The 20934-nt window shown below is 31.4% G+C and overlaps 1 protein-coding gene across 4 annotated transcripts; it reads right to left on the reverse strand.

Moving 5' to 3' along the window:
- Positions 1–652: 652 nt before the first annotated feature.
- On the reverse strand, positions 653–20075 carry LOC134712809 (histone deacetylase complex subunit SAP130-A-like). 4 transcript variants are annotated; one of them, XM_063574701.1, is made up of 19 exons: positions 19867–20075; positions 17743–17855; positions 16864–16987; positions 16301–16567; positions 14826–15051; positions 12851–13089; positions 11898–12020; positions 11277–11472; positions 10847–11001; positions 10086–10250; positions 9366–9657; positions 8968–9114; positions 5858–5970; positions 5262–5334; positions 4511–4611; positions 3572–3706; positions 2876–2979; positions 2117–2236; positions 653–1877 (listed from the first exon to the last, which is right to left on the reverse strand). In XM_063574701.1, the coding sequence occupies exons 2-19, from the start codon at positions 17848–17850 to the stop codon at positions 1728–1730; spliced, it is 2838 nt and encodes a 945-aa protein (XP_063430771.1). In that variant the 5' UTR covers positions 17851–17855; positions 19867–20075; the 3' UTR covers positions 653–1727. The 4 variants fall into 4 exon arrangements, with proteins under 4 accessions (XP_063430771.1, XP_063430774.1, XP_063430772.1 ...); XM_063574704.1 differs by having other exon boundaries at positions 17743–17851; positions 19879–20070; XM_063574702.1 differs by having other exon boundaries at positions 19879–20070.
- Positions 20076–20934: the final 859 nt, after the last annotated feature.

Genomic DNA, 20934 nt, shown 5'->3' on the forward strand with positions numbered 1-20934 from the left:
AAGCTCCAAATTATCTCCCTTAGGTGCAAAAATGCCATTTTTTGGCCTTAAATTTGAAATATCTTTTTTAACTCATCGGGGACCTATATTTTTTAATATTGTTTTCAAATAAGCTGTACATTAATTAAAAAATTGTAAAATTTAAGAGATTTCTTATATTAGGTTATTTTTTTATTTTTTTATTTCCTCTTTTTCTCCTATTAGTTCAACAGAAAAAAAGGACATTAACAAAAATGTATGCTTCTTCCAGAGGCAGATTTTAGCTTAAATGAACGGTGACCCCATTTTTTTATTTCATTTTTCTTTTAAGTATATGATAAAGTTCATTTATGAAAAAATATAGCGAAATCCTATATTAGAAAAAAAAAATCATTTATACCCAGGAGCCCCCTTAATGACAATTTAGCGAAAATAGAAGGCGCAAAATGTGCAAGCTTTATTAAATTCTGTGACTCAGCTTTAAAGAATTGCCAAGAAAAACAGAAGTGATGCAAGAATCAAATGACCACATTCAAGTTTAAAATGAGAAGAGATGCATATCCCCAAATTATAACTGAAATTGCAAATGTTCTCTGGTCATCAACAAGCAGATAAGACAATGACCATAGCTGGAAAACATTTGGTGTTTAAAGATGTAAAACAATAACAAAGATTGTAAAATTTCATTGTTCTTTATCTAATTATCATCAGATAACAATTGCAACATAATGCATATAAAAATAACCATCTATACATGCTAACCTAGTATCAATACAATGTCATCAGACAATACAATTTCATGTTATTTAGTTACCAAATGCTCTGGATGAATTAAAAAAAGCTGTAATTAGTGGTGTAAAATGAAAAGCATTCATAAATTGATTTGATGTTTTCAATGACATTGCTTTCTTCATTAAGATCTGGTGACTAATAAGTTTTAATTATGAAATGGTAAAGATACATATTCATTAACAATATAGTTCTGTCAAACTAAATACTACCCTTGCTTGTATATGATTGGTTACTGTGATATCATACTGCACTGTAAAGAATGTTTATTGTAACTTGTGAGTTCAAGCTTATCATTGTATTATTAGGTCTAGCAATATACCGAGAAAACTGAATGATATTTACTTTCACAATTCTTGTGTTAGATTCAGCTCGTAAACATTGCCATTTAATCCCTTAACACCGGTCATCTATAATAGCACTGATGTTGCACTTAATAAAAACATCAACAAACAAATAAAAGTATATGGCATCAAGAGACTGGAAGATTGTAAACCTGTCACATGATACAAACAAATGTCATCACATAACTATCATGTTACATTGCTTCTGTCACATGATACAAACAAATGTTGTCACATTACTATCATGTTACATTGCTTCTGTCACATGATACAAACAAATGTTGTCACATTACTATCATGTGACATTGCTTCTGTCACATGATACAAACAAATGTCAGCACATTACTATAATGTGACCCTGTACAATATCTCCTTCTTTATTGAATGCACATATTTATCTCTCATGACATGATTAGTTCTGATGCAATAACAGGTTTACATGATAGAAGATCATATAAGCTATAGATCTAATAAATGTATTTCATTCTGTAATTATTCTTCCATCAATTTAAAATGTTGTAAAAGATTCAAACTGTTATCTGCTTTCCATCATTCTCTCAACTAACAACATATGAACACAATGTGTATATCTAATATAAAAACACAAGACTATTGCTATGATCTCTCTTTCTTTTTGATTGGTCGTTTACTCATATGTTTGTTTATAATCTCAAATATTTTGGTTTTATGGTCCAGCACTTTTAACATTGAAGTCTTTGCTTCGTCTAACTGATCCGCTATTAATTTGCTTCTCTGCAAGTTTGCCTGAAAAAAAGAGGAAATACTTAAGTTTGATTACACTAAGCAATAAGTAAGCTATAATGACAAACTTTGTTTTAAAACTGCTTTATATAATATTAAATGTCAATTGTCAGAAGTGTTTCATTCTAGTTTATTAAGATGAAATGAATGAATAACTTAAAAGATTTTTCAGGTATAAAGCACAAATATATCAAAAGATTATTTCTGTAAATTTTGAATGAAATTTGAGTCTTTTGTCTCACCTGAGTTAATTCGTGTAAGAGTCCTGAGTCATCCTCTGGAGCATGTTGTCGGACTGGTTGTGGAGCTATTGACTCTTGCAGTGACAGCACTTTCTGATGTAATGTTTTTTCTAGTCCTGTCTGAAAATGAGGAATTCTTAAAGATGTAAATAAGATTGCATTACTGTCATAAGTTTTAGAACTGAAATTTCATAAAATCTGGTTTTGTTTTAATTTGTGCAAGAGTGAATTAAATTGAGAATGGAAATGGGGAATGTGTCAAAGAGACAACAACCCGACCAAATAAAAAACAACAGCAGAAGGTCACCAACAGGTCTTCAATGTAGTGAGAAATTCATGCACCCGGTACATATTTAGCAAAGTTTGGTATTTTTCTGTGTTTTCCTATTGCTGAGATCAACTTCTGCCCAAGCAATCTTAACATTAATTCAAGTGGTTGGAGCTGTGTTTCTAAACTGGGTTATCAAGTTTAAAGACAAATTAGTAATATTAATAGTCCTTGCTTCTGCTGATGGAACACAAATCAATTATCATCTTCAGTGAAGCCCACATGCTATTCTTAGGAGTATTGATGACCATGTGATAAATAATTCTACATTAGATGGAATGGTATTGTTCATTCTTTTGCTATTGGAACAAATCAATTGTTTAAATCAAATAAAATAAGATTGCCAACTTCATATTTTTTGTATATTATCTTGTTTTTTAGAACCAATGACATAGAAACAATTGTTCCAATCTTTCGAAAACTATGTTTACCAGATCTTCCATCTGTGCAGCCATATGATATAACTTCCATCCACTGGCCTTTTGTGTCACCGCTCTTTGATTTGATAGCTCATTTACAGTAGGTCGCCTTTCATCTGAAAAAGATAAAACAAATTTCACTTATTATTATGATTTACTTCTGCAAAAACAAAGTTAGAGAAGTCATTATCGACAAATTGAATTGACTACGATGTCTATCATCTATATTAATTGAACCATAGTTTCATTGGATTTGAAAAGCATACTAATATCACTAAAATACAGAAGTACTTCACAATATATTAAATTTGTTATGGATTTGCTATAGAATATGTGTTTTCATGATTTAATATTATGCCTAGTAGATCGTAAGGGCTAATAATCATGTTTTTCTTGTCAACCAATATTAGTTTGTAATAATTTTACATGTTTAAATTGTTGCATATTTTAGTTAATTTCCTGGCAATTGAACAATTTGATCACTGTTAGTTTGGGTAAAATTAAGATAACATTCCTATCCAAATTGCTGGTAAAATAATTGATATTCATATGTCTAATATTAAATGTATAACCACTAAGGAAATATCTAGGTGAATTATTATCACAATAACTAATCCCTACATTTCACTGACATTTATCTATGCTAATCTACTGTTTCTCTCTTGTTCTCTTGGATTGTTATTTATTCATATAATGACTAAAATTTACCTTTTGGTTTAACATCAGTATATCTTTGGAAATGATTATTCCGAGACTTCCATGTAAAATTATAAAAGTTCAATAAAGAAATATTTGGTCTATTTTTTTCCAACGTCCACCGGACACCTTCATCATCCACATATTCTGAAAAAAAATCCAAATAAAAACTTAAATGATAAATCTTAATTTTATAAAGATTTTTAGACCAATTCAAGCCTTTGGATTTCTCATTAGAATTGTTGCACATTTTTTCATACCACAGCCTTTTTATAGCTTGCTATGCAGTATGGGCTTTGCTCATTGTTGAAGGCTGTAAGTCGACATAGAGGTTCTAACATCTGCATCATTTAGTCTATGGTGGATAGGTGTCCAATTGGCAATCATGCTACTGTACATTTCCTAATTTTAAATTGCGATTACAATTTTTGAATCATATTGGTGTTGGATCAACATCAAAGTTCTAGGCTGACATCAATATTTTTCAATTTATTGCTGAAACTTGAACTTTTAAAATTGAAATACATTTCCTGTTACTACACATTGAGATATTTGTATGTTGTTTGCCCCACTCTCTGCATGTGAAAGAAAACCTGTCTGAAGGGTTTATAGGTGCCCAGTCTGTTGCAAGGATAAATGTCTGTCCCTTAATAATTTACTAGAAGCAGTGCAAACAGCCTCCTTTCATTACAGTTGACCCCTTCCTTGCAAAAGCTTTTTTTTAAATTTATTATAGACTTCTGCAGAACATGCATAAAATTCTTGCCTCTAGACATAAAGCTCACAATAATCAATCAACGGTCTGTTTTTTTAGTTAAAACTATTTTACATGTTTTCTTTCTGTCTGTTACATTTCCATGAAAAATAAAAATATGTCGATTCATTATAAGTTGGTGTAAAGGAAGTTTTTTTATTGAAGACAAAAACTGTTTAAAATACAATGATAGTTACCATCTCTGAATTCTAAATCTTCCTCTCTTATGTCTATTTTATCTTCCTCAAAGTCATCATCTTCTGATGTTGAACTGTCTTTTAATTCTTCATTCACATGTCTATTTACATAGAAAGAATATGAAATGTAATGATATGCTTAAATCTTCAAAGAGGAAGAATATAAATTGGCTAAAATAACATCCCAGTAAACCATTGATTTTGATAACAAGAGATCACTAAGTTCACTAAGGACCCTATTATTAAGTTCAATGTTTGAAGAATAAAATATTCAATTTAATGTAAAGGCATATGAGAAAGTTAAATAGAACTATTTTTGAACTTCCTGAATAGAAATCAAGAATGTAAATTTTCAACAAAAAAGACATATTTCCTATCTAGTCATTGTATAAGCTATGAATCATTTTGATATTGGCCAATACATCCTAATTTGAAATTAGTTAGAACTAGGGCTTATTTAGGGACTTATTGAACCTACTCCTTTACAATGCTTTGAGAGTGTCCTGGTTACTATTAAAGGCTTCAAAGGGATATTCTGTAATATTACAGGGAATTAAAAATTTGTTTAAAAAATAACAGTTTTTTGTAATTTTAGTCCTATCATTACTGGTTTTTAAAATTTTAAATCAAATTTTAGGTTACATAATTTTATCTCATTGAACCTTGAAAAATGTTTTCTCTTAAAAAACAATGCAAAAAAAAAAGTTGTCTTTTTGAATTTTTAATTGAATTGTAATATTAAGTTACTTACAAAAGTTGTTTTCTAGGTTTCTTTCTAGGTGAAGTTTCTGTACTATTTGGTAATGAAGAGCTATTTGGAAAACCTGAAAAATAATCTTATGAATGAGAGATAATGCAATACTACAACCCTGTATGGAAGGCAGTAATTTAATAAAGTTAATGTAAGAAATTACTTTGTATTTTTGAAAAAAAATAAAACATAAAGAAGGCCAGGGTGTTTTAATTTGTTTTCCATCCATTTATATAATGGTATACTTATACAAGTTGTGACTTGGATGGAGTGATGTCTAATTGGCACTCATACCACATCTTCTTTCATCTTTAAATAAAGAAGAACTGTCATTCACCTAGGTCTATGTGAATCTTCAACAATATAAACTCTCCAACATTGTGGACTAGAATAGAATTAATGACAATAATCTCTTTTTCGTTGATCTTATATTGCTGATAATTATTTTCTGTTTAGTGTCTTCCTATCTTCTTTAATTTTTGCCCAAATCACAAAAAAAAATCCAATAAGGGTTGTGATAATTCCATTTCATGTAGGATAAATTCAATTTAATAAAAATCTTTACTAAACATATCTTTTAATCTTTTTAAGTTTACCATTTTCTATTGTATCTGGTGGTTCTTGTTTTATTCGTAAATCAGATAATGCATTCTGGGTAGGTGTGGTTGCTTCACTAGATAAAGCTGTATCTGTTGAAGACTGGCTTTCACTGAAAAATAAGAATAACCGGAACTTGAATAGTGGTATTTTTCATTTCCTTTTCATATCTCAATTTATATTACAGACAGATATGGACCATGATTCAAAAGAGTCTGAATACCTAACTTATCACAAGATTGCACATGATGAAATCTCTCCCCTTCTTTACTACTAATCATTGATATGATAGTCCTAATTATATTTTTTTTTACAACTGTCAAATAAACTTAACATTAACCAAGAAAAACTAAACATTGATCAATGAACCATGAAAATGAGGTCATGGTCAGACGAACCATGCAAGGCAGGCATGTACAGCTAACAATTCTTACATACAACAAATATAGTTGACCTATAGTATAGTTTTAAAAAAACAGACCAAAACACAAAAACTTAACACTGAGCAATGAACTGTGAAAATGAGGTCAAGGTCATATAAAACCTGCCAACTAGACATGTACACCTTTCAATCATTCCATACACAAAAAATAAAGAAAACCTATTGCATACAGTATAAGAAAAACAGATCAAAACACAAAAACTTAAACTATAACCACTGAACCATGAAAATGAGGTCATGGTCAAATGACACCTGCCAGTTGGACATGTCCACCTTACAGTCCTTCCATACACCGAATATATTAGACCTATTGCTTAAAGTATCTGAGATATGGACTTGACCACCAAATTTTAACTTTATTTACTGATCCATGAAATAAGGTCGAGGTTGAGGACCTTGCAAGGTATGAACATACCAAATATAGTGATCCTATTACTTATATTAAGAGAGAATTTAACATTACCAAAAATTTTAACACTGAACCATGAAAATGAGGTCAAGGTCATTAGACATGTGACTGACCGAAATCTCAAAACATGAGGCATCCATATACAAAGTATTAAGCATCCAGGTCTTCCACCTTCCTTGATAAAAAGCTTTTAAGAAGTTAGCTAACACCGCCACCAGATCACTATCCCTATGTCGAGCTTTCTGCAACAAAAGTTGCAGGCTCAACAAATCAAAGTGATGGATATCACTCATGGGAAGATTAGAAGAATAGTTTGAATTATTTCATATTAAGGTATGGTGGGGGGAAATGAACATTTATAAAGCACTATTGCTGAAAAATGCATTACAGCAGGTCTTTAGAAGGAAACTTGCTTTTCCAGTGTGAGGATAAAATGAGCTCAAATTAAATAATATGAGTCTCTAAATTTGCACAATTTTATTTAAACTGCAGTTTATATCTAATTATGTTGCTGATTCAGAACATGTTTAAAAAAAACCAAAAAAATGCAAAAATTCTTCTAGTAAATGTTGTCAACTATATCCTTGTATTAAAGACATAAATTTAGACCAACAGCTAAAAGCTTTAAAGTGCCATTGAACAAATATAATCTAAAAATGTTGTTTTGGGGCATTTTGTTCGTTGAAAGAGAGTGATATGGCATTGAAAATTAAAAGTTTTAGAGTGCCTTTTGATCAAATTTTAAAGTATTTTCAAACACAGGGCATTTTCAATTTTATTTTTCAACATAAACCAATTAAAAAAACCGATTTTATTGAAATGTGGATTCTTTCTTGATTGCAAAAATATATATTTACTTTTAGTAAAAATTTAAATGACTAAAATAGACACAATGTTTGATGGGAAATAAACTAATAAACAAAGGTTTTATATAATTAAAGTTTATAAATTTTAAAACTGTTTCAAGCCAATTCCTGATAAAAAAAATTGTTGATTAATTACAGATGATTATTGGGAATTTATCAAGTAAAACATAGGCCATACTTGAATACCTTTTATATATTCATATTTATATTCATATTTCATTTTTGTAAGATCTTGTTAATCCATTAATCATTTATCTTTCAGATATAATTTACAGAATCACTTTATGTAATGTAGATCAAAAGTAATTGGCAATAAATAAATCTAGCTATCATCCTTATAAATAGCAAACATCTAATATACACAATTGTATATTCAATTATGAGGTCAAATGCTTGTGTATTAAGAATTAGATGCATATTGGAGTGGTCTGTAAAATTATGTAAGACTGAGGTTGATAGGTAATGTGGTCAATTTGATTGGCAGTTTAGGAGGTGGGGCATTGTAATTAAAGGTCCACCTTGTCTCTGATTGTTTAGTGATAATGACAGTTGTCAATCATACTAGTGGAATCAATACCCTCATACCTAATCAAAATGTTTTTAAAAAAGCCTGCACATCAACACAACTTAATTACATACATTCTTGAATGAACTGCTGCAATAATATACCCAGTTTTTTCAATTTATTTGTGTATTATGTGCACATTCATGAGAACCATAGGGAACTATATTTTAGTGTGACTACATTTAGTAACAGTAGCTAACCTGTCCTGTTGTTAGGGAGGGTGGTGCCTAAGTAAAGATTTAGAACAAGTTCTAATCTTTCTAAAAACTGAAATAATAGGCAAACACTTAAAAACTAATATAAACCAATCCTCTAGTTTAATAACATATGTATATATCCAATGGGTTAGATAATATAAGCTTTTATTTATAGATCTTGTATTACTGATAATTTTTGACTGTTTCCACTTTCTACATGCATGACATGTATGGGCTGTAAGCGATTCATCTGTTCGTATATATTGGCATTTTTTTAGATCATTTTTCAAAGATAACAAGATAATATATGGTTTATTTAAGATCTACAAAATTCCTTAACTACTGTGGATTCATTGTTATTTGTTAAATACCAATTTTCATGGATATTGAGGGTACAGATGAACCACCAAATTAAATGTTCAACAAATAAGAAATTTTATATAGATTTGTATGCAGAGTTGGGAAAAAACACAAAGTTAAAAATCTACTATGATAGTTTTCCTTATTGGACGTAAATTGGTACCCGATAAAATAAATGAATCCACAGTATCTCTTTGAATAAGTTGTGTCTGCAACAGTCATCAAAACAAAATTATAATCTACTATTTTAAAATCTGACTGAAGACTTACCCTGCAGGTGTAGCTGGTGTTTTAGGAGAACTTGTATTTGATTGAGGGGCTGAGTCTGTCCGAGAATCAGGCCGAGGACTGTTATTGTCTGGTAACTTTTCTTGTACTGTATTTAAACCACACACTGGTTTCTTTACCACTGTCATACTGAAATAAGATTACACTTTATTTTTTGTTTTTGCAGCTATCAAAATACAATGAGTTAGAGACCTAACATTTAGACTTTTTCTTCCACCTAAATATACTTTGTTTTGATTGTCATTTAGACCCATTTCCCATTTCCATTACCTTTTCTATTTGGTTCACAAAATCTATATTGTTCAATATGATGTTAACGGTATATAAAATAGTTTCTTTAAAATGGCAATTCCTTGATAACAGTCTTATTTTTAGCCTACCCTTCGTTTGTGCGTTTCCTCAGTATACTTGGTCTGGGTGAAGAGTTGGCATTAGTTACAGGTATGTTTGTTGGTTGACTACTCTGAAACTGTGGAACATTTGTAGCCTGTGCTGCATTTATATACAAATTACTGGACGCTGTAGCTAAACTGTGAATATTACTGCTGGCTATGGCCATTGCTGATAAAGCTGGAACATTGACCGGTATTGATGCTGTTGCCATGACAACAGAGGTAGATGGGATAGATCCAGATGAGGAATCTTTTGGAGTTGTAGGCCTTATCACATTTCCTGAAATATCAAAACACAAATATTGTAATACAGGAGACAGTTAGAGGGATAGCCCATTTACCTCCAAATTTACTTTTGTTTTGGAATAGACAGACAAGGGATCAGATTTAATTTTTGACCTATGAATTTGATTTTAACTGCAACTTAAAACAACAGAACATAACAATAAATCAATTAAACTGTTAAAACATGCCTGAATTTTGAATTCACTATCCAGCTAATCTTAATATCTATGTATTATTTGTTTTGGTCTATCTAACCTGTAATAGGTTCCTTGTTTTAGACAAACTTTATAATAGTTCACCATAATTTCATCAAGAATATTTTTATTTTCTAAAAGCCATTTTGAATATGTTTCTTTTTATTAAATTCATAAGTATTGTTTATTTTGGAAATTTAAAAATTAAAAAAACTACAATTGGACTTACCATCAGAAGATGTAGTATAAGAAGTACCAGCAGAATGTGGAGTAAACAGAGAAAGAGGTCCCTGTCTCATTAACATTGTATTGTGGTCCACTAGAGGCTGGGTTGTTGACACTAAACCATGGACTGCTGCTTGTAATGTGGCAGATAAGTTTGGTGTTTGATTAACTGTAAATAAAGAAATAAAACATTGTCCGCAGAACTCTACATACTGGTAATGAGACAATAACATAACTTTTTCTTATGACATAGCATGAGTATATCAAAGTGAAAATTGCTCAGATGGTTTTTCCCTTGTTTGTTTTTCCTTTAGGACACTTGAAAAAGTAAACTAAAATAATTCATTAAGCTTAACCTTTGTTTTTATAAGAATTATTTGTTAGTATACTATTTTATGAGACCATTGTTAAATTTTGAAGGCCAATAGTTGTTATTTTCTGTGTTCATTTGGTCTCTTGTGGAGAGTTGTATCATTGGCAATCATACCACATCTTTTTTACTTTTATTTTGTTCATAAATTAAGCTGTTAGTTTTCTCATTTAAATTGTTTAACATTTAATAATTCTGGGCTTTTTAAAGCTGACTATGCGATTTAGGCTTTGCTTATTGTTGAAGGCTGTATGGTAACCTATAGATGTTAGTTTCTGTGTCATTTGTTCTTGTGGAGAGTTGTCTCATTGGCAATTATACGAAACATATCATCTTTTATATATAACTATATTTAAACATATATCTTCTTATTAATCAAAGGAAAATAAACTTACTGAGACCCGGTCTGACTGATGAAGCTGATGATATGGGTAATCCTGTTGCTTGTGCTGCAGCAGCTGCTGCCATCTGTTGGTACATTAATTGATGATATTCAGGGGAGATCATATACTGTAGCTGTAACTGTGACAAGTTCATTCCTGCTCCTTGCCTGTATACAATTATGTATCATTATTGGTAACTATTCCTCATAGACATTGTGACACTAGGGGAATTAATCATATCATCAAAGAAAAATAATAATAGTATAAAATGTGAACATATGTCAAACTTGGATCTTTTCTAAAATGAAAACAACAACAAAGTTAAAACAAATATATTGAAGTCAAAAAGAAAGAGCCAAATGCATTTAAAGTATCTGTGAAAATAAGTTGGTTTACAGAATAATGTCATCTTCTGTTCCTATAAATAAATAACCTCTCTCACCTTGTATCAACTCCAGTGACTGAACCTGGCAATGTCATTGTTGAAGTAATAGGTCGATGAGGTTGAGGCATGAACATTGCAGTAGATTGCACCTGTGTTAAAGGTTCTGTTCTGTCGTGTGTTGTCGTCACTGGACGTGAGGGTAAATGTGATGATATAGATGATGGTTGTTGTTGCCTAACAGGATTCACTTTAGCTAAAAATAAATACTCAAAATTTTAAAATGCTAAAATCTAAAGGTGGTCAAACCCTAAAATGGCAATGATTGTTAATGTAAAAGATCTAAATCATCTCTATTTGAAAACCAGCATAATTATGTGCAATTGAGATGCAGTACAATATCATACTTTGACATTACGTCTCATTCAATTAATTCTTTCTGTTTTGAACAAACTGATTTTTGTTTCACTTATAGGAAGATGCATTATGGTCTAACACGGTATGTTAAAACAAAGTGTATAACAGAAAGAGGAATAGAATTGCATCATCTTGTTGTCTATATAAATTAACTGAAACTGGTATTTCTTTTAAACATAAGTTGTTTTTATTGTCCTGATAGGAATACCAAATAAAGAGTAATCTCTAAACTGAGCTCTATTATTATATTTCTATTCTACTAACCAACTGGAATGATTGATGATGCTGCACTTAAAGAATTTATTGAAGATATAGGAGCAGACGTCAGATTACTAAGGGTAACTGCTGATGCTGGAAATGTGGCTATAGATGATACTGGGACTGTTGCTGAAATACAATAACAAATAAAAATAATAAGAACTGAGCAAAAACAATAAGTCTCCAAACTTTGTTTGGGAGACTTAATAATTGTAAATGTGATAGAGAGGTTAAAATATACAGAAAACATGCAGTGTAAAAACTGGACTATAATGGAAGATGGTTTTACATTTTTATATGGTTCAAAACTTTGTTATGTTGAAATGCATTGCTTGACTCCTAGTGACCTTTTCAGATGCTTGTTTTGCATATATGAAAATTGTGGTCTTGTGCAATGATTAGCAAATACTGGATAAATTCTCTGAAATTCTTACCACAAGTATCACATAAAATAACCCGTTTCAGCAACCAAATACAGTGTAAAAATGACTTAACATAGCATATTCCACAGAAACTGATCATACCTTTGTCTTATAACAGCAAATTTCCTGTTTATCATAAATTACAAAAGAATGCATATTTACATGTACAATATAGGCTACTTCTGAATATTTTAAATGGTAGGAAAATCTAAGGATTTTTAAAAACAGATGGATTTTTGATTTTATTCAACTGAATATTTTAGATTCAGATTCAACATTTTATTAAGATATAGATTATCATAGACGTTTTTTTTATATAAGGAAGTACATTGTTTGAATCTGATCAAAATATTGTTATTCTGCCAGGTATTACTATTAGTGATTAGCTTAATATCACCATGTGGTATTAAAATAAATCAATCAATCAAACAATCAATAAGTTTTATAGAACTTCTACAGTACATTAATTTTTACTTTTCATGTCTAAAAACTGAAAAATGCCATATGTTGAAAATATGTATTTACAATGAAACTCACACTTGTTAGTTTTGGATATGTTTGACAATACAGAATGCTGGGTAACGGAGGGTTGAGACATCAAAATTTTAGGGGATGATAATGCCATGCCATGTGACAGGTGAACTGGTTTCTGAACTGGTTGCTGATGAGTGATCATTTGTTTCTGGGTAATGTCAGGTCTGTTTGCTGTCTGTAGTGTTATCTGTATACTGGGAGCAGTGTTCATAGCTGTAGTACTTGGCAATGCTTTCATTTGTCTACAAAAGAAATCAAACATTTTGGAACATTGATACTATTTCTAGAATTCACTTAAAATTTTCCTATCTTCTATATTTTGTAGATACATTATCATTTGTTAAGACTCCAATTTTGGAGGTTTTCATACATGCAGGTAGATCACAAATGTCGAGAAGACCGCAGGACCTGAAACGTATCGGAAGTCACATTGTATCCAAGGTAGATGTCACACGGCGACGTCACCTTATCTTTTTCTTAGTAACTAGTAAATGTCAATCTACAAAGCTGTTGTGTATCAGAGTTATATTATAAGATATTGTCCCCACAGCAAATTTAAATGTTTGATGGATTACAAATTTTTAATAGAGTTATACACAGACTTTGGCAAATTTACAATATCAAACATCCATGAATATGCAAGTTTTATCATCAAAGAAAATTGATACCAACAAAAATAAACCCACTGTACATCTCATTGTGATCTAAAGGTACGTAAAAATAAAAGTAAAGGGCTGCGCTTTAGCGCATGATACGCCCGTTGCTCTTTTAACTTGTCTTTTATGCTTTAAATTAATTTATATGATCAACAAGAAATAGTGTGAGCCCTGTCAAATACCCCCCCCAAAAAATAAATAAATAAATAAATAAAAATGCACAAAAAAATTGGCACTATTAAGGTCAATAGATATAAACAATTTATCAAAGTGGCATAAAATTTTGTGAAAGTGTTAGTTATTGTCCCAAAATTGGAAAATCCCCCCTTTTCTAAGCATAAAAATTCATAACACGGAAATGTAAAATCTGAAATTTATAAAAATTGAAAGGGAGCTTACATCAATAGATATAAACAATTCACCAAAGTTTCATGGACATTGGTGAAAGCCTTTTTGAGTTATTGTCTGAAGTGTTGAAAATCTCCCCTTTTTTTATGAATAAAGCCCCATAAATCCAAAACTTAAAATCTGAAATTTATAAAAATTGAAACAGAGCTTACATCAATAGATATAAACAATTCACCAAAGTTTCATGGACATTGGTGAAAGCCTTTTTGAGTTATTGTCCGAAGTGTTGAAAATCCCCCCTTTTTTTATGAATAAAGCCCCATAAATCCAAAACTTCAGATCTGAAATTAAAAAAAACCGAAAGGGAGCTTACGTCAATAGATATAAACAATTCACTTAAGTTTCATGGAAATTGGTGAAAGCGTTTTTGAGTTATTGTCCGAAGTGTGGACGACGGACGGACGGACAACGGTATACCATAATACGCCCCGTCTAAAAGACGACGGGCGTATAATTACAAAAAAAACTGTAAATTCAGAAATTATTGTGTGCATTTATCATGTTTATAACTTAAATGCAATTTTAATTTTTACAATTTTCAGAGAAATCCTGTTGAATTTATATAAAATATTTGAAAATGTGAGTTTAAATTATTGCGATTACAACTCTGTTGCATTTTTCACAATAATAAAAACCTGGCAATAATTTCGGAATTTACAGTACTAATAAAAGAATTACATTATTCATTGAATACAATGCACTAGTAACCAAACTGTCAATATATGAAAGAAATAATCTTTTATCAATTGTGTAGGCATAGTGAAGTGTTTATCAAGAGTGTAGTCACAGTAAAGTGTTTAATGTCGAGTAGACTGTATCGGAAGTCACATTGTATCCAAGGTAGACATCACACAGCGACGTCACCTTATCTTTTTCTTAGTACTAGTAAACTAATAAACAATAATTAGTTTTACCTGTGGGTTTCCGAAAGTGTAGTTGCTACTGAAATGGCGGGAGAGATTGGTCTAGTTAATGGTGGGGTAGTTGTCCTTAGTGGAGTTGTAGTAATCAATGAGCCTCTAGCGCCATGGATTCCTGTGGCAGAACTTGATGTTGGCACAGCATGTTGACTGGGTCGTAACATTGGAACAGCTGTGTTAGACTTTGGTGCTGCTAAAACAGAGGCTGCTGCTGCGGCACCTAGAATAATAATAAATACAAAAGATATTATAGGGTTATTGCATGAATATTGGGGAATATTGTCCCGAGTAGAATTTTATATTGCATGAGCTTGCGAGTGCAATATATGTTCTACGAGGGACAATATTCCCCAATATTCATGCAATAATCCTTTTATTGTATAGCTATATAATATTTAAAAATAAAATTGGTTAACTTAGATTTTGTCGTTGATGACGTCATGAATTTTGATGATTTATTGCACTAGTGCAATATTAGAATTTATTGCACGCTAACTTTTGGTTGCATTCTGTGGGAAATTTTATATTGCTATGCAATAAATAAATTTACTGAATAACATGTATTATTCCATATCGATAAACTATTAGTAGGTTTTTCTATATGAATTGGATTTTGAATAAATAAGCATATTCACATGCGAAAAAGGATATTCACCCGGCGAAAAATGTCGCGTGCTTTTACGTGTATAATTTTGGTAAAAAACGTTTGATGTACAATTGGTTTTGGTCAATATTTTCCTTTACATTAATTTCTCTCGGAATATGGAATAAAACATTTACTGTCTTTTTTTTCGGTAAATATGTGGTTTTTATTGACTTTTGAAAAACTGATATTCACTTCGGCCGTTGGCCTCAGTGAATATCAGTTTTTCAAAAGTCAATAAAACCACACATTTACCTCACCAAAAGACAGTAATTGTATAATATTTGTTTTACTGTTTAACACATTTTGATGTAAACAAAAGGCTGTAATCTCCCTAAATATTTTTTGTAGTAAAACATTGAAACAAAGATACTAGCTTTTTAACATAAACAAGCTTCTGTCCAGATTGGTACAAATTCAGGATAGTTTAAGAAAGTTATTAAAATTTTAAAACTTTAGGCCAAATAAAACTATACGTGTGGTTCCAGTTACATCTTTAGAAGAAATAGGATCGGTAGGTCAACAAATGTTTTTATTTAATTTTTTATTTGTATTGTAAAAATCCGGGAAAAAAATCATGATTTCACCTAGTTAGATTTCGGTATTTTGCACATCCCAACCGGAAGTTCACCATTTTTCGTGTGTTTGGTTGTTAAATAAAAAAATATGTTGTATTTTTAGATAACTTTGTTGCATTTTAGCAATAGTGGATACTTCTGATAAAAATGCAGATTGCAGAAGTATGTGAATTTAATTATTTGGGTAAGACTGGAAATTCAGATTTTTTTAAAAGAATATTATGCAATTTTGATAATTGATGGCATACCTCTAGGAAGATGAGATGGATAAGCTGTATGGATATGTGGTTTTAGGATGGATCCATCTGTTCCATGTTGTGATGTTGATGTGACAGAGGTTGGAGCACTAATTTGTACAATACTAGGCTGTGACGTTCCTGGAGTGGCCACTCTTACAATCTGTGTTGAGGGCATCATAGTCGTGGGGGTTGTTGAGGCTGGGGTCAAAGTTGAAAAGTTAATAGGGTTTGCAGTAAGTGATGGTTTGTTCACATCAATATTTCCAGCCAGAAGACCTGCAGTTACAGAAGACATGTTATTATAAAACTATCTGAAATCAAAACTTTATACATAAACAAATAAAACATGATGTACATGTACATGTAACTTGAACAGATCAAAAATTATATTGGGTTCTCTTTGTATTGACTTGTATTGGATTTGCTACATACATTGACATCTCTTTATGCTTAAACGAGAGCCTGCAAAGCAAATAAACATGTAATTGATTCTGTACTTGAAGAAATGGGCTATGTTATTCATTTCTAACTGTGTAAGAAATGAACATGTAAAATAAATTAACAAAATTTACCCTGAGGAAGTCCTGCTGCTGCTGGCAAAAAAGATTGCAGAGATTGGGCTGAATGAGCAGGGGGAATAACTCCACCAACATTCTGCATCTGTAAAACTGGTCTGTTTAGTGTTTTAGATAATGTCTGCAATAGAAATACATGTACATACAATAACCATGATAACCTTGGAATTAATATATGAATGACTGAATTACCTTAAGTGATTCAACATTTAAACAAATTTGCATCTGCTTTTAAAATTGTAATCTAATTTACAAGATAAGAACTCATGAAATGTAGTGCTTTAAACTTTTTGTTGTTATCAGTTTTCTTTTTGACTCATATTAACTCAAGGAAAACTCTTGTATACAACATTTCTAGGTTCCTAGGTAAATGTTTTTATGTTCACCAAAATGAAAGTGCAATAAGTTGATACAAATGTATTTGTTACCTGGTATCATTGGTATGGTGAGTTACTTTTGGTATGGATAAATTAATGAATCAGTAAACAAAGATGTTACCTGGCATGGTGCTTTACTTTGGGGACTGGAGTATGGATAATGAGCCAGTAAAAAAGATGTTAACTGGCATTGTGCTTTACTTTGGAGACTGGAGTATGGATAATGAGCCAGTAAAAAAGAAATGATACCTGCTATGGCAGTCTTCACGCTGAATAGCAGCCCAGGCTTGTAAAATTGTTCACGGGCCTGTAAAAATCATATCCACAGGCCAACATGATCTAACTAAAAATTTCCAAAAATTGAACTGCTATGGTGCTTTACTTTGGGGACTGGAGTATTGATAATGAGCCAGTAAACAAAGAGTATTTTACCTGGTATGGTGCTTTACTTTGGGGACTGGAGTATGGATAATGAGCCAGTAAACAAAGAGCATTTTACCTGGTATGGTGCGTTACTTTGGGATGGTTTACTAGATGGAATTCTCAGTGGTTGACCAGCCTTCCCAGAATCATCTGGAGGTTTTTCACCACTACTCTGACTGCTCATCCTATCTGCAACATAAATCACCTTTTAGTTATTTGATTTCATGCTGGAAATTATAACATAAACAATACATATGCAGAATTAAGGCTATTTCATTAACCTTCACACTGGAAAGCCCATCTGTTCTTAATTTGAACAAATAGATTTTTAATCATTTTTTTTTAATCTATTACACATGTATTATTACACTGATGTTCATAAAACTAACCCATACAACATATGGGTGCAATCAACAGTTTTTTTCAATGACGTCATATTTTGAGGGACCATGCATATGTGACCAGTACTGGTGGACTGATAAATAAAGATACTTGTATAAAACTAGATATCACTGGAATCAGAATAATCTCTAGTTTATAATGACATAAAAAGAATGTGTACTTTTAATATATTATAAAAATTTCATCCAATAAACATGGGGGAAAAAAGGTATAATTTTAACATAAAAAACTTGAAATCAGGTCATGTGCACACCCATGAAGACATGATCCATGCACATTTTTCATAATCAAAACTGTATGAATTTTGTAGGTTTTTACCTGGCCTTTCATTGCTTTCAAAAAAATCTTGTTTCAGGGTACGGTCTCCTGCTCCGAAAAGAGTTACATTGGCTGCAAATAAGTTTTCAATTTTCACTGCTAAAAAACAGTCTGTTTACAGTGTTGTCTCCCCTTGAAACATGTAAATTTAATATAATTTTTAAAATTATTTCAATCATTCAACCTGTTTTAATTGAAAGCTAATTAACTAATTTTTACAATCAAATACCAAAAACATGATACTTTTTCACCAAGTAAGGAAATAAACAGGGGTTTCCCTCCATGGTTATTTCTAGTCGGGGAATAACCCCTAGTTTTTTATACGAAACTGTTTATAGCACCCTTATGATACAATGTACACATAAATTCATAATTTTGCTAGTGCAACAATCTGTAGCTTCCGCAAATATAAAAATAATCTTCCAGAAATAACAACAGAGAGAAACTTAGAATACTATCAAGTAAAACAACTGTAGAGAAGGATTTGTTCTATCCTAGAAAAACAATCAGAGAGTGGAACACCTTGCCCAACTTTACTGTCTGCACCCTGAGTCCTGAATCTTTCAAGGCTCAGCTCCGTCATTAGATTTAATAAGATTAACAATACCAATTTTCCTGCACCAGATGGGCATTTCGACAATACATGTCTCTTCAGTGATGCTTGTGGCCAAAATATTTCAAATACAAAGCTTATATAAAAGATGAAGAGCTATAATCCAAAAAGTCCAAAAAGTATAAGCCAAATCCATGAAAGGAATCTGAGCTTTGCATGAGGGAGATACGTTCCTTACTTTATAATAATTTCTTAAATTTTGTAACAGCAAATTTTAATAACACAAATAGTCCATATTTTCATGCCAATATAACAAAGTACTGGCTACTGGGCTGGTTATACCCTCAGGTACTAACAGTCCACCAGCAGAGGCATCAACCCAGTGGTAGTAATAACATTAACTGTTCCAATTTTCCGGCACCAGATGCGCATTGAGATTAAATGTAAATGACATGTTTTTAATTGCACCTGTATATACATTAAATTGCACACATTCTTTTAATTAAATTTCAAAAATATTTCATGCACTCGCTTCATAATGTTGCAGAATAGGCAATCAGTTGATAGTGGCCGCTTACCAGAAGAAGAGAAGTAGCACTGAATGACTAGTAGGCATTAATGTTTCTGGTCTAGTAGACAGCACTGAATTGACAAGTTTCTATTATTAAGTCTGTGGACTCAGCATGTTAGACAAGAGCTTTGCAAAGACTTCAACATACCACATTTTGAGATTGTCCCCCATTTAAATACCGACCACAACAACGTTTTCACCAAATGCCATAAACTACATTGCATTTGCCGTAATCATAGTAGTCATTCTGGGATACAACTTATTAACAGTATGTAAATAAAAATTTCAAGTATAAATCAGATAATTTATGTTATTCTGTATAAGTGAAAGAAATCTCATGTAAAAAAAAATCCTACCTATGTCTATACCTGTGGTTAATAATCACAAATATCTAATCTAGCACACTGTAAATAAAGCTATTCCAGTCTTCAAAAGTGTTCAATATGAACACGTTTGAAATTTACTTCTAATTAATGAAAATATCGTCAAATTTGGAGTCGTATTTGCCTCAATATTCTCAGGTCAACTGCTGCTCAAAATGTTTTGTAAGCAGCAATCTGATTGGTTGATCGACTCCATATGATCTAAATGCGCTTCCGGAATGCTGTAAGTTATAGTCTATTTCAAAGAGTACGCCTCAATCACGTGATTCAATCTACGCTAAAAATAACTATGCAATAATGCAGTTCGATAGTACAAGGGAAGTAATCAAAAGTAAAATCACAAAAAACTGAACTCCTAAGAAAATTCAAAACGGAAAGTCTCTAATCAATTGGCAACTCAAACACATCAAACAAATGGATAACAACTGACATATTTCTGACTTGGTGCAGGAATTTTTTATGTCGAAAATTGTGAATTGAATCTGGTTTTAAAGCTAGATAAACCTCTCACTTGTATGACAGTCGCACCAAATTCAATCATATTGACCAAGTATCGTAGCTCATTGCTAAAAAGTACAAATTACATTTTGAAACCAAATAGTAAAAATTCAATTCAACTCATTTCTCAATTATCAATTCAATTCTCAATCATCACTTCAATTCTCAATTCAATTCAATTCAATTCAATTCAATTCAATTCAATGTTGCCTTTATCTCAGTCAAATGCATATTTATGTCATGTTTAAATTATTTTGCGTTTCTACGAAATGTTGATGATTTCAAAAGTTGAAATAGCTATTTCCCTCTAACGGTTATTGAGAGGAAATCTCTACGAAGTGTATAATCACAAAGCTGAGACAGCTCTGTCCCTCTTACAGTTACTGATAGGTAATATATATCAAAGGGATAGTCAAGCTAAGAAGTTAAAAACGAACTGACGATGTCATGAACTATACGAAAAAAAATACTGAAAGGCAAACAACTTTCTTCCGATTGCGGGAGTTTCCGCTGCTTTGAAGATCCATTGGTGGTCGTAGGCTA

This window comes from Mytilus trossulus, chromosome 3 (genome assembly GCF_036588685.1).
Source record: "Mytilus trossulus isolate FHL-02 chromosome 3, PNRI_Mtr1.1.1.hap1, whole genome shotgun sequence".
NCBI classification, from domain to species: domain Eukaryota; kingdom Metazoa; phylum Mollusca; class Bivalvia; order Mytilida; family Mytilidae; genus Mytilus; species Mytilus trossulus.

Bases quoted from the DNA above. Each gene is read 5' to 3' on its own strand.
- LOC134712809 (XM_063574701.1), bottom strand. From the start codon at position 17,850: ATGAGCAGTCAGAGTAGTGGTGAAAAACCTCCAGATGATTCTGGGAAG. The intron at 9,115-9,365 runs GTAGGCTAAAAA...ATCTTATTTCAG, and splicing joins AGGAAACGCACAAACGAAGG to TATGACAGTGGTAAAGAAAC. The intron at 5,971-8,967 runs GTAAGTCTTCAG...CTTATTTTTCAG, and splicing joins ACACCAGCTACACCTGCAGG to TGAAAGCCAGTCTTCAACAG.